At 47.2% G+C, this 12,793-nt stretch overlaps 1 protein-coding gene across 1 annotated transcript; it reads left to right on the top strand.

Annotated features, from left to right (window-relative positions):
- Nucleotides 1-174: 174 nt before the first annotated feature.
- PDAP1 (PDGFA associated protein 1) lies at nt 175-12,290 on the top strand. Its single transcript, XM_054993015.1, has 6 exons — nt 175-324; nt 5,688-5,779; nt 6,888-7,007; nt 8,758-8,879; nt 9,949-10,100; nt 11,506-12,290. The coding sequence occupies exons 1-6, from the start codon at nt 204-206 to the stop codon at nt 11,562-11,564; spliced, it is 666 nt and encodes a 221-aa protein (XP_054848990.1). The 5' UTR covers nt 175-203; the 3' UTR covers nt 11,565-12,290.
- Nucleotides 12,291-12,793: the final 503 nt, after the last annotated feature.

Below are 12,793 nucleotides of genomic sequence, written 5' to 3'. Positions count from 1 at the left end.
AGGCTAAAAATATTCTTCTCGTACAGAGAAGTAACTCTCCTGTAGAGGAGAAGAATTGATGTAGAATCGAGCTGTTTCTTCTTCTTATTTTTAATCAGGCAATATCGGGCCGCCCCCCTTTCCTGGGGCCCCGCGATTTAGCGCGCGTGCGTACTTGGGTTTAGCGGGCGGGAAGGGAGAAAGACTGTGCATAGCGGCGGCGGATGGTCGTTTCCGGTTCCGGGTCGGCCCTCGGCTGGTGTGGAAGCGAGGCAGGTGGTGTGAGGGGAGATTCGCTGGCCGGTGGGAGCGCTGCCGCTGTGCTCGTCTTCGTTATGCCCAAAGGTGAGGAAGGGCCGGTGCGAAGAGCAGCCGGTTGAGGCCTCGTTGCCTGCTGGGACAGGCGGGGGGCACCGGCTTTGGGGTCTCCCTGGGGAGGGCGAAAGCGTGCGCCCGTTTCTTGCTGTCTCTGGAATACCGAGACTGAGTTGCACAATCTTTCTTCCCTTCTCTGTCAATCAAGTATCCCAAACGCGCTCGGCTGGGGGCGTTGCTTCTCGGCATTGTATTGTGGCGGGGAGTTCCGTAGGCGACATTTTGCTTCTGGCTTTTGAAAGGAGCTTCTACGGAGGGGTTCTGCAGACGAGGTTCTGCATACTTGGTTGGGTTGAGACAAGAATTTTAGGGGCGGAAAGTTGTGCTGGTGGGTGTCTGGCTAGCTCTTCTTGGATGGACCCTTGTTTTGATCCTACAGGGTTTTATTATTTTGTCCCTGACAGCCTCAAAATGTATAGGAAGAGCTTCTCTGCCTATACTGAAGCACATGGGTGAGGTGGAGTGATTATCACGGGTCAAAATGTGCAGGAAACTAGTGTGTTCTTGCAAGTGCCTCGTTCCACGTATACGGAAAGTATTTGAATCATGGAAAACTGGTGTTTTTTTTTAAATGTATTGGCTTCTTTATATAAGGTGATGTTGGAACAAAGAGTTTCATCATGTATAATGAAAGCGACCTTGGTGTAGTGGTTACAGTGTTAGACTAAGATCTGGAAGACCCAGATTTGAATCCCTGCTCTGTCAAGGAAGCTCACTGGGTGACCCTGGGCCATACTCAGCCTTGTCCACCTCACAGGGTTGTTGTGAAGGTAAATTGGAGGAGGAGAGCAGAACACTGTAAGCTGCTTTGGGTCCCTCTTGGGGAGAAAGGCTAATGAAGTAAATAAATAAAATACAGCCAGAAGAGGTTTTCTTGACATGATTGTATGATACACTTCAGTCAGTGGTACACTTCAGTCAAATGAGTTCATGGATCTGAGGGTGGAGCCCCAAGGGAATGAAACAACAGTGTTCTTCAAAAGAGGTATTGATGAGAGTTGGGAAAGTAATGAGTTTCCAGAAACTAAACAGAAACAACCCATCTTCAGCTTGCCAAGGAAAAGCAATGTAACTTAAACCTTTCTCACTATTTGAAATGGGTTGGCTCCCCAGAGATCTAGTCTGAATGTATGTTGACAAGACTTTATGGGGGAAAGCTGGATAATTCTTGGGAAGATTCAAAAACCCAGGTTGAGAATAGGTCCCTGCAAGATTAGCATAGTAGATTACTACAGCATTGTAGAGAAGCTCTTGGAAGGGTTTAGTCTTTGTTCTTACAAAGATTTATTCCATATGCCAGTAGCTTTTCTTGCAGTACAAGCAGATGGAGGATCAAGAGGACACATTAACTAATGCAGCCAGTGAACATGTGCCAGTTTTGGAGATCATATGGTGGGCTATCAGTGTGTATCCTTTGCTCTTAGGCCATGTAATGGCTCTTAGTGATTGCTTTTATTCACGTCATTTATTCCCCTGTTCTCTCCACAATTGGCAATGTTGTACATTCTTTCCTTCATTTGTCCTCACAACTACCCTGTGAGGTAGGTTAGGCTGACAGTGTGTGTGACTGGCCCAAGATCACCTCACCAGCTTCCATGTCAGAGGGGGGATTTGAACCTGGGTTTCCCAGATCTTAGTCCAACTTTTTAACCACTGCAACAATCTGTCCATCAGATAAGTAGTTTTTTTTCCCATCTTTAAACTATTGGTGTGTGACTCTGTTCAAGCTGGTGTCATTGCAGTTATGTATATTTAAACTGGATCCATTGTTTGTCATTTGAGTCTGGGTTGCCTTAATTGAACAAGTAGTCAAAAGTAAGCCTGGGTTTGTGCCTCAGAGGGCTGTGTGGCTGAGGGGGTTCGAACTGGTAACCCTGAAGCCGGGGGAAAGAAAAGCAGTGTGGGAAAGATAGCTTTGGTTTGAAGCTGACCTTGTTGGGTACTGATGGAGACATGACTGGGCTTGTCCCGCTTTAGTGAGGAGCTCCCCTCACTGCAGCATGGGTAACAGTGATGAATGAACTAGCGAGTCAGGCTGCCGCACCCACATTGGACTCTTCCCAAGGGATGCTGCCAGCACACCTTTCTCTAAGGCATGCTGTGCCAGAACCTGTATTTCTCTGTGTGGAGCACACGTCCCTCCTGCAACACTAGATGTTTGACAGGAAGAGAGCTGGGATTGTATACGTCCATGAGGGATGGGAAATCCTTTGAAAGAAATGTAAACTGCTTGTTCAGCACCACAAAACCCCACAGGCTTGGCAGAGCTGGATTAAATCCAAACTTAAATGTTCCTGTGCTGCATGTAAAAGTCTCTGTTAAGGAGCTCCATTCACTGCTCATAGTTATTGTCTTCTGCACAATCCAGTAGCATCAGAGAGCACAACACAGTGTAGCTTACATTTGTGCCAGAAGATGCAGCGATCTGCCTGTCCTCCTTCGCTAGGAGAGAGACAAATTTAGCGGCCTCAAATGAAAGCTGAGATTCTGGAGGATGGTAGCCAGCATCCAAGACTCTTCCGAATTAGCTTCCTGGTCCATGTGTGGACTGTCCGCTGCTCCCCTGGATTAAAAGCATGGATGTGGAAATGGGGACAGATGAATACAAACTGAACACATTTTGCTCAGAAAGTTCCCGGTCTCTGCTCCGAAGCTTAATTAATCACATTCTCTTTTGCCGTCTTCCCCTATCCCTATACTGTAGGCAGAATGGCTTGTTTGTGGTGTGGGTAGATCTGTCCTATTTTCAGAAAAATAACAATACATGAAAATGGGGGGGGGGGGCTCTCTGGAAAACCGAACAACTCACAGAGGAAGGGGCCCCAGTAAAGGTAATTGATTGCCATAAAGAATCAGTAACATCAAAGTGTAAATAAATGGATAAAATGGAGGCGAGGAGAGCCACTTTGGGTCCCCATTGGGAGGTAAGGCAGACTATAAATGAAGTAAATAAATACAGTGAATGTAAATGAACGTAGATTATACAGACCCACATGTATTTCTGTCCTCCTCAGCAGTAAATGTCATTCAGTGTAGTTACATCCATTGTTCAGTATGTGTTCGCTTGTTCTACAATATACTTACTGCGCTCTCATGGTCATATCAATTGTTCTTTGTATGTATTGATCAGTGTACATTACACTGTCTTGTATGTATTTTTATGATCATTTACATGTGGGTATTGCTGTTGTGTTTTTTTTACTAGTCAGTAGCTTTTTAATGGGGTCCTTTTCACTGTGGTTGTTCTGGCTTACTCCTTGACACGCTAGTTTTTTATGTGCGTGGAACTTTTTATTTTTGGTATGGGGGTGCCCTTTATTACATGAATGACCACTTGCATTTTGAAGTGCTAGGGTGCAGACACAAGTTTTCCACCACACTGAATCCTAGATGAATGTTGCAGAGGGTGTATTTCCTTGATACGGGCCGGTAGAGCCAGGATAAGGGTAGACCTCAGTCCCCACCCATGGCTCACGCGCTTCTGTGATGCCTTCATAGTGTGTTTCTGTGATGCCCTGCATGGGCGGCTGAGTGTAGGGAGCAGCTGCAGAGTTTGCAGTTGGGCTCCAGCCCAGAGCGTGAGTCAGGCAGCAGCATGCGGGGGCGGGGTGGGGGGCGGGAGGTTCACAGACTGACTCATTCGCTGACTGGTGCAGAGTAAGGCTCTGAACGTGTGGCTCTGTCGACCGCTGCACCTTAGACTTCCCTCCAGACTCGACTGGGTGAGGGTTAGGAGAACCAGCCAGGTCCCCCAAGTGGCAGAGCTTGTGAATTTAACCTAAGGTCTTGTGTCTTTCTCATGGAGTCTGAGCTTTTCTACCCTGCAGTGCTTTCCTGTGGGTGGTGAAGCCCTAATGAGGGGCACTTACCTGGACTCCAGTCGAGGGCCACCCTAGCAATTACTTGGTGGGTACCCTTTTCTGGCTCCGTAGCCTCTCACGTTTAGGACTGTGTGACAGTTTAACATGTATTTTATAGTTTGAAAACTACTTCTGCCGCCTACCTTGTGTGTTATATGCCATCAAGTTGCCTCCAACCTATGGCAACCCTACGAAGGAAAGACTTCCAGAACATTCTACCATTAACAGACTTGCTCAGATCTTGCAGACTGGAGGACGTGGCTTCTCTTATTGAGTCCAGCCATCTCGTTTTAGGTCTTCCTCTTTTCCTACTGCCTTTCACTTCTCCTAGCATTATTGACTTTTCCTGAGAGTTGTCTTCTCATGATGTGACTAAAATACAATAGCCTCAGTTTTGTCATTTTAGCTTCTAGGGAAATTTCAGGCTTGATGTGATTCAGGGTGGATAAAAATCAATGATTTTTTTAAAAAAATCAAAAAAATCGGATTTTTTAATTTAAATCGGATTTTTTAAATTTAAATCGGATTTTTTTAAATAAAATGCTTTTTGAGGAAAATATATTACCATCCAAAGGTTATTCCGTCATGAAATAAAGATTAGTTTTTAATTATGTAGAATAAGGCTGTATATGTTTAATTTTTTTGGTAAATAAATTCCATTAATCCATTCACAATGTCATGCTCTTCCAGAGGTTTTTGTAAGATTATTGGGCAGTTTCTCTGCCTACAAGATGTTATCACAGATGCTTGGTTTTGCAGTTCTCAAAAGTGAATTTGTGTCAGCTCAGCAGAGATCACATGCCTCTTCTTCACAGCAAAAATGTTATAACATGAACAGAGTTGAGAAAAAGACCTTAATCCTATTGTTCTACAAACCTATGAAGACAGAATCAACCCCTCCAGTGCTAAGTTTCAAGAAGTTCAGTGAATAGAAACAATATTTTTCTGATTGTTTGGAGTGGAATAGATCTGCACAAGAAGAAACTAAGTGTGAGGAGGGAGGGGCAAGCAGTACAAAATGAAAGTGAAACTTTTTGAGCACAATACTGCACAAGTCTTTGGATCTTTTGTGTGTATGACCTGAGGTTTATCACATTCTTTCCTTGGAGGAAGAAACCTATAATGGCAGCAGGCCGTAAAAGAGACCCAGTTTGGGAATACTTTAATGAAGTTCCTTTACCTATCGGTAAGGCAGGCATCTACTTGCATATTAAAGTTATACCAGCAAGAATTAGTCTTTATGTAGAAAACTATGATTTAAATCAAGCCTTAATGACTAGTGATTTAAATCGTGATTTAAATCAGTTTGATTTAAATCAAATCCACCCTGATGTGATTTGTCTTTTTGGCCATCCATGGCTTCCGCTGAACTGAAGACCGTGGCAGAGCTCAGTGCTTATTGGATGGCCGTGGGTGAGGCAGGGACAGTAACTCCCAAATGGAATCCTTTGCTAGACTGCTCTTTACTTGCAGGGAGAAAAGGAGGCCACAAGGGCCGCGCAAGGCAGTACACGAGCCCTGAGGAGATCGACGCCCAGCTCCAAGCAGAAAAACAGAAGGCCAAGGTAAGCCCTCCTAGATTTCGTACATTCCTTGAGCTAGTAGAGAGGGATGCAGAGGACTTCCTTGTCTTCTGCCCAGTGAGCCTTCCTGTAAGCTTAGCTTGTCTGTGGAAGTGCCACTGCAAGAAGTTGCTCACAGGGTGGCAGCTCCAAAACTGGGGAGTTCCTTCCCTGGAGAGAGTTGGCCTTGAGGAGCCAGGTCCAGCCAGTCTTGTCCAGAGGCTTTGGGGGACGAATGAATTAAGTCAAGCGGGGACTAGTCTTTTTAGTTTTTTCAGTTTGTTTTCCTTTATGCTGGGAAAATAGAAATGTGAACAGGACAGACCCACACAATCCTACTATCCATTGTTCTAGAATCATAGAGTTGGAAGGGGCCCTACAAACCATCTAGTCCAACCCCCTGCCCAATGCAGGATCAGCCTAAAGCAACTCTGACAAATATTCATCCAGCCTCTTCTTGAAAACTGCCAGTGAGGGGGAGCTCACCACCTCCCTAGGCAGCTGATTCCACTTTTGAACTACTCTGACCATGAAAAAGTTCTTCCTAATATCCAGCCAGTACCTTTGTGCATGTAATTTAAACCCATTGTTTCGGGTCCTACCCTCTGCCGCCAACTGGAACAGCTCCCTGCCCTCCTCCAAATGACAGCCTTTCAAATACTTAAAGAGAGCAATCATGTCCCCCCTCAATCTCCTCATTGGTCTCTTCTTGTATGATGTTTGGTTCTCTTTAACCTGTGGCTACAAGCCGCTTTGTGGGACCCTTCCAGTCAAAAAGCAAAACTATTAGGAGTTTTAAATAAGGAGGCATGTCTGGTGCCCAATAAAAATGCCTCCTCTGCCATGGGCTTGCAAGGTTGCTTTTAGAACTGCTCAGGTTCCCATCTGGAAAATCATAATTCTTTGTGTTTTAGCTTTATATATCTCTAGGCATTTCCAGTGAACCCGGACTGTCTCGGAAGGAACTGATCTGTCTCTGGTGGGCCCTCTTTTGAGCCCATGGCTTATTTCTTCTTCAGCTGTTGGCATTTGACTGTCTCCAGCCCTTGACAGTCTGTCAGCAATATCCCAGTGATCCTTTGAACCATGGTAATGTACTTAACTTCTGCAGGAGGAGGAGGAGGCAGCAGAGCAGGAGGAGGGAGGTGACGGGGCATCAGCAGAGCCCAAAAAGGACAAGAAATCACTAGATTCTGATGACAGCGAGGAGGAGGAGGATGAAGATTACCAGGTAGGGATGATACCTAGAAGACAAGCACATGTTGCACCTAACTCTCACCTGTCCTTTGGCCCAGTGCTAAAGCTCTTGCAAAGGTTTCTGCACCTCAAAGCTGTTTACCATCTGCTGTTGAACCACCTCTAGGGAATTTATTGTGTCCAGAACAGTGTCAAGAACAGGAGAGAAGGAGAGGGAGGGAGGGATTTTTTTATGTGGGCTGTGTCACAAGCAGTGCATGCATATCATGACTCCACAGCCCTTTCGTACAGGGGTGAAGGTGCTCTTCTGTCTACAGAGGCATGGAGTGTGGGGGGGTGTATATATTCTTCTGGTCTGCTTTACACATGATAAATTTAGCAGGAAAGTTCTCTTTGTACTGCATGTATCTTTGCTCTGCCCTGTACTGTGTGAGGCTTTTTGTGAGGTTACACGGGAGGAAGTGTATGCACTGGAGCATCTATATGCAATCAAAGGACCGTGTGTTTTGTTTTGTTTTTGGCCTGTAACGTATATACTTTTACTGTGACATGTGACGCAGCCCTCTATCTCCTGTGTAAGGGCTCGATTGCACATAGGACCAGGTGCTGTGCAGATCATCGGCCAGCAATGGCCAACCGGTGACTGTCTTTGGCCCCTGGCTTGTGTTTTCTGACCTGCTCCCCAGAGCAGATCCAGAGAATAAGAGAGCACTTCTCCCATGGCAGGTGTTCATTTCTCTGGAGGGTTTCCCCCCAAAGGAGCTCCTGCCGGGCTCCTCAGTTTGGAGTCAGCGGCTGCCCTCCAGCCAGGATGCTTTGGGATGCAGCGGCCTCTTGTGTTCCCCTGTCTCAACCCTCTGGGCTGGGAAAACCCAGCCCGCAGATGGAAGGCGTTGTCTGCTCCTTGTTTTAAGACATGGAGTCCTGCAGTGCTGAGCCTTGGTGATCATTTGGGCAGAGTGAGGCCCCAGGCATCACGTGTGATGTGTTCTACACCCTGTAAGGAAGAAACCCAGATTTTGGTGAAAACGAGCTGTGAGTGCTGTTGGGATTCTGGCCTGGCTCAGAGATGTGCTGGATGGGCTGATGAGTAACACCTGCAGAGCAGTCTCTGAGTTCCCCCCTAATTTGACCTTGGGAGGTTGTTCTCACAGAGGCTTTGTCTGCAGTCCCTGGATTTTCACACAGCTGAAATGCTAATTAACAGCTTGGCCCTGTTTGGCTCTAGAGTTGCTGGGTGGTTGCTGAATCCTAGAAAAGATGGCTTCTCTGCTCACCCAGTTCCCTTCCCTGCTCTTCCACTTCAGCATATCCCTATGCCAGACCAACTAGGCATGGAAGGGGCACACATTCTACCAGATGGGTAAGATGAGCAACAAATGGATGCCAACCAGAGATGCTAGGTAGCAAGTTCTTAAGTTTTAGATAAGCAGAATTTTATGTAGCAGCAGTAAGGTGTCTTTGTTTTATGCCTGTATAAGAGTGCTTTGTGCTTCTGCAAACACTCCTTAAATCTAACAAATATAATTTTACTTAAGCTGTGTCCGATATTCATGGCTGGGTACACCCCAGAACAAGCCCAGAGATCTGAAAGCCAAAGCCTTTGGGAAAGGCAGAGCTTTCAGTCTCATACACAAAAGGGTATGCGCCGTACCTGCCTGATTGGTGGAACGGCTGTGATCAGCGGCCGGAATTAAGAGGACCGGGGTGACTATCCCTGCGCACCCCTTCCCAGTCACAAGGAGCTGGGGTGCATGAATGCCTGTCCTGTTATTCAATTGCAGCCAAAGCACAAAGGAGTGGAAGGCATGATAGACATTGAGAATCCCAATCGTGTTGCACAGACTGCCAAAAAAGTCACTCAGATAGACCTGGAGGGCCCCAGGGAATTATCACGGAGAGAACGGTAAGGTCTCCTTCCCTTGAAATGCCATGACTCTCAAACCGTGTTTCTGTGGAGCAGGGGGGGGGGGGCGGTGTCTGCAGGACCACAGTGAAACTACTGGAAAGAACAGCAGAGGCCTTTATGTAGAGCAGAGGGAGAGGATTCTGCCTCGGCTCCCTCTTGTCCTCAGGCCTGGCACCGAAGAGATCCATCCTTGGCAGTGGCCTCTTGGCTGGCAGGTATATTGGTGATGCAAGGCATAGGTGAGGCTACCTGAGCCGCCACTGCTGCTGCTTCAGGGAGTGTAGATGGGGCCTGGTGGGATAAAGGCTGATTTTTAACAAAAGTGCACACTAGAGCAGATGTGTGCGAGGAGACCACGTTTAAGAAGGGCTGCTCCAGTGGCTTGATCCACCCCCTTTCTGAGTTGCTGAACCTACATGTGGCGCCCTTCATGGACAGAAGCCTCCAGGTGGGGAAGACGGGTGATTAAGTCTCTGTTTGCAGACTTTTCTGACGTGGAAATGTTTGAATCGTTCCCTGAGGAAAGGCCTCCATAGCCCTGTGAAAGCAGCTGGTCTTGTTTCCCTGGGTCAGTGCATTCAGCCGGCACATGGAGCTGCTTTTTCTTCAGTCGGGCCCTTGGCTTCTCTAGCTGGAGCTTCTCTGCTGATGGCAGCTGTTCTCAGGCACAGGAGGATTCTTCCAGCCCTGAAAATTGAGGGATTTTTAAGTGGAGGTGCTGGGGATTGAACTGCGTCCTGCACGCAAAGCAGTTTTGCCACTGAGCCATGCTGAGAGTTTGGGAAGAGCTTGCTATTGGTGCTTCAAGAGCACTCAGATCACTGCAAGTTATCACTTCTCCAAGCATAATGTGACTTTGCATAGAAACTCAGGGGGATGTTGTGCACAGCACCTTCCCAAGCACCTTGGTTGCTTTGGGAAGAATTTGCTAACAGTTTTCTATGCTTTCTGCCTCTCAGAGGTACCTTTGTCCCAGTGAAAAGGGAGTTCACTGGACCAAATCTGTGTTCATACCTGAGAAGTCCTGTTTTATTTTTTAAAAACTGACCTTTACGTACTCTGACAGAGAAGAAATTGAAAAACAGAAAGCGAAAGAACGATACATGAAAATGCACCTCGCCGGAAAGACAGAACAGGCCAAGGCAGATCTCGCTCGGCTAGCAATCATCCGGAAACAGAGGGAAGAAGCAGCCAAAAAAAAGGAGGAGGAAAGAAAAGGTAAGGCTACTCTGCCATATTTTGAAAACCACAGAGTGCCTTAAAATCGGGCCATGTTAAGATCTGTGTGGGTATTACAGGCAATTTCTTAGCCCCTTAACCTTGCTGAGAAAATGTACAAAAATGTCCTTTCTCAAAAAATGCTGAGTGTGGGCGTGTAAAGCTACTTCGCTGGCTACTGGAAACAGTTCGCTCTCTACGGGGTCTTGGCCAGAGATGCCTCAGACTGGAGATGTTGGGGAATAACCTGGGACTTTCTGCCAGGAAAGCAGATGCCCTGCCACTGAGCCACAGCCATAAAGCCCCCCCTGTGAGCCCGGCTGTAGCCGAGATGAAACAGCTACCAGACATTCTCAGCTGGCACACCCTCTTACCTACTTCTTCAGCTTTCCTGTGGAGTAGCTCACGCTCTGAAGAAAGAGCAAGGGGGACGAGGGAAGGTTGCAAGGAAGGTTAAATGTTAGGGAGAACTTCTTAGGCATGGGGGGTGGTTTCCTTCATTCCAACCTTTAAGGGAATGGTTAGACCCAGCAGAGGTGGGTCACGAACAAGCTTGTGATTCCGGCTTAGGTAACGAGTCAGAGTCTGCTGATCCACTCCACGAATGGTGGACCTTCCCCCTGGTGGAAGAGCAGGGCAAGTCTCTTTGTGCCAGGGAAGGCACCACAGTTAGCACAAGAGTGGCACGGGATCTGGCCCACTGACTTCCGTCCAAACAGAGAACCAGTTTAGTATGGTGGTTAGGAGTGCCAGGACTCTAATCTGGAGGGCCAGGTTGGATTCCCCCGTCCTCCAGTTGAAGCCACCTGGGTGCCCTTGGGTCAGCCACAGCTCTCTCAGAGCTCTCTCAGCCCCACCCACCTCACAGGTGATTGTCATGAGAATAACAATACGCTTTGTAAATCACTCGGAATGAGTGTTATTTTGAAGGGAAGTATATCGTATGTTACTATTATGTTGTTATTGACAGTCAGACAGGGCAGTCTTGAGCTCAGCTGTCATTTTGCATTGAGATTTCTGGCTGGTTGCCTGTTGGGCTTTTGGCCTCCAGTGGCAGCAGGCTTAATTAGCTGATGGTGGAATGGCGTGCAGAACTTCTTTCTTCCCGCCTGTCCTGCCCACTGCTTTCTTGGGAGGGTCCATAAAGTTCATGCCTTTGCCATGTGGTCAAGCTTACAGTGCACACACCTCCATCAACTGTTCTCTGGGGCAGCTGAAGCTTTCATGCCATCATGGAAGGAAGTTGTGTCCTTTGCACAGTTGTGGTTGTTGTGGCCAGATAGCAAAAAAAAAAAAAAATCACATTCGCTACCTGCTTGCGTCCTTTGCCTTTTGGTTTAGCATCAGCCCCTGCAGCCTGCTGCTTTCAGACCTTTACGCCTCCCTCTTTTTTTAACTCCATAAGCTAAAGATGAAGCCTCTACAGCAGGCAAACGATTGCAGTCGCTGTCCCTCAACAAGTAAGCACGGGCCATCCAAAAGGAGGGAATTCCCAGGAGCCCTGCCTGGCTGGTGCCTGTCGGGAACTCTGCCGCGTCATGTCTGCGCGAGGCTGGGTGGAGATGGCTGCAGCACCAGCATCGTCTTCACCTCCAAGAGACACTGACAGCAACATGTTTGTCTTCAAATGGGCACAGAATTTCCTTTGGGGGGAAGGGGGTGGGGGGGTGGGGAAGAGGGTGGGCTGGGGTGGGACAGCTATTAATTGTGAGGAGCAGCAGTTCTCCCGAGAACCGTTTTGAGGGATTAAAACAAAAACGGTTTTCTTTCTCCTTTTTTTTTTGCTGTGTTAAGAGTTCAGATCACATATCCAGGAACAGGGTGGGAAAAGGATGGGGGTGGCCGGGGACAGAAATGCTTCAGTAAGCCTGCAGATGGGGCGGGGAATTGGTAGGGGGGAGGGAGCATTTCATAACCAGCCCATAGGATTTAAGCTGTGGAGCAGCAAGCAGCCATTCAGAGCTGACCCTGTGCTGCTCCTTTGTTTTTCATTCGCATTTTACACCCCACCTCTACCTTATCTTTTAAAAGGCCTTCTATAGTCTTTTTTCCCCCCTTCTTCAAAAACGGGATGGTGACTTTTTAACTGCAAACAAAAAAACCCTTCTTGATAGTGCAACAAGTTGGACAAGATGCAAATTGGAAACAAAACTTGTATATTTGGCTGAATAAAGTTTAAATTATCATAAATGACTTGGTCCTGACTTTTTTGTTTTGGTCAAAGCTTGCTAGCCACCCAAATTGTGGCTCATGAGTAAATCTCCTGCAGATCCCTGTGACGGGAGGCCAGACAGGCCTTCTGACCTGCTCAGACGATGAACCTGCCCTCTCTCAAACAGGGACGGTTATTCGGAAGGCACCTTTACCCTTTGCTGCTGCTTCTAATTTGTATACTCATTTTTTTGCCTCTGTACTGCACCTGTTGTGTAGTCTGTCTCCTGGACGCTTCCAGAGTAAGATCTGTTTCTCTGCCACTCAATGGCTGGCATATTAAAACACACACAAGTTAAAGCATGTTTTCTGCACTTCTGAGAGCCAAGATGCTGTTTCTAAATTAAAACTGGAGGTACAACTTCACTTGTCACCTGGAAAGGCCTATTTTTTTTTTAGAATGTAAGAATTGCCTTCCCTCCAAGGAGCTCACATTCTGCCTCTCTGAATCACTGTTCTGTTGTGCTACCATTTGAGGGCAC

The sequence above is a fragment of the Eublepharis macularius genome, chromosome 12 (assembly GCF_028583425.1).
Source record: "Eublepharis macularius isolate TG4126 chromosome 12, MPM_Emac_v1.0, whole genome shotgun sequence".
Classification (NCBI taxonomy): domain Eukaryota; kingdom Metazoa; phylum Chordata; class Lepidosauria; order Squamata; family Eublepharidae; genus Eublepharis; species Eublepharis macularius.
The sequence above is the reverse complement of the archived record's forward strand: the minus strand, read 5'-3'. Positions and strand labels throughout refer to the sequence as shown.

Bases quoted from the DNA above. Each gene is read 5' to 3' on its own strand.
- PDAP1 (XM_054993015.1), top strand. From the start codon at position 204: ATGGTCGTTTCCGGTTCCGGGTCGGCCCTCGGCTGGTGTGGAAGCGAG. The intron at 5,780-6,887 runs GTAAGCCCTCCT...TAACTTCTGCAG, and splicing joins CAGAAAAACAGAAGGCCAAG to GAGGAGGAGGAGGCAGCAGA. The intron at 7,008-8,757 runs GTAGGGATGATA...ATTCAATTGCAG, and splicing joins AGGAGGATGAAGATTACCAG to CCAAAGCACAAAGGAGTGGA.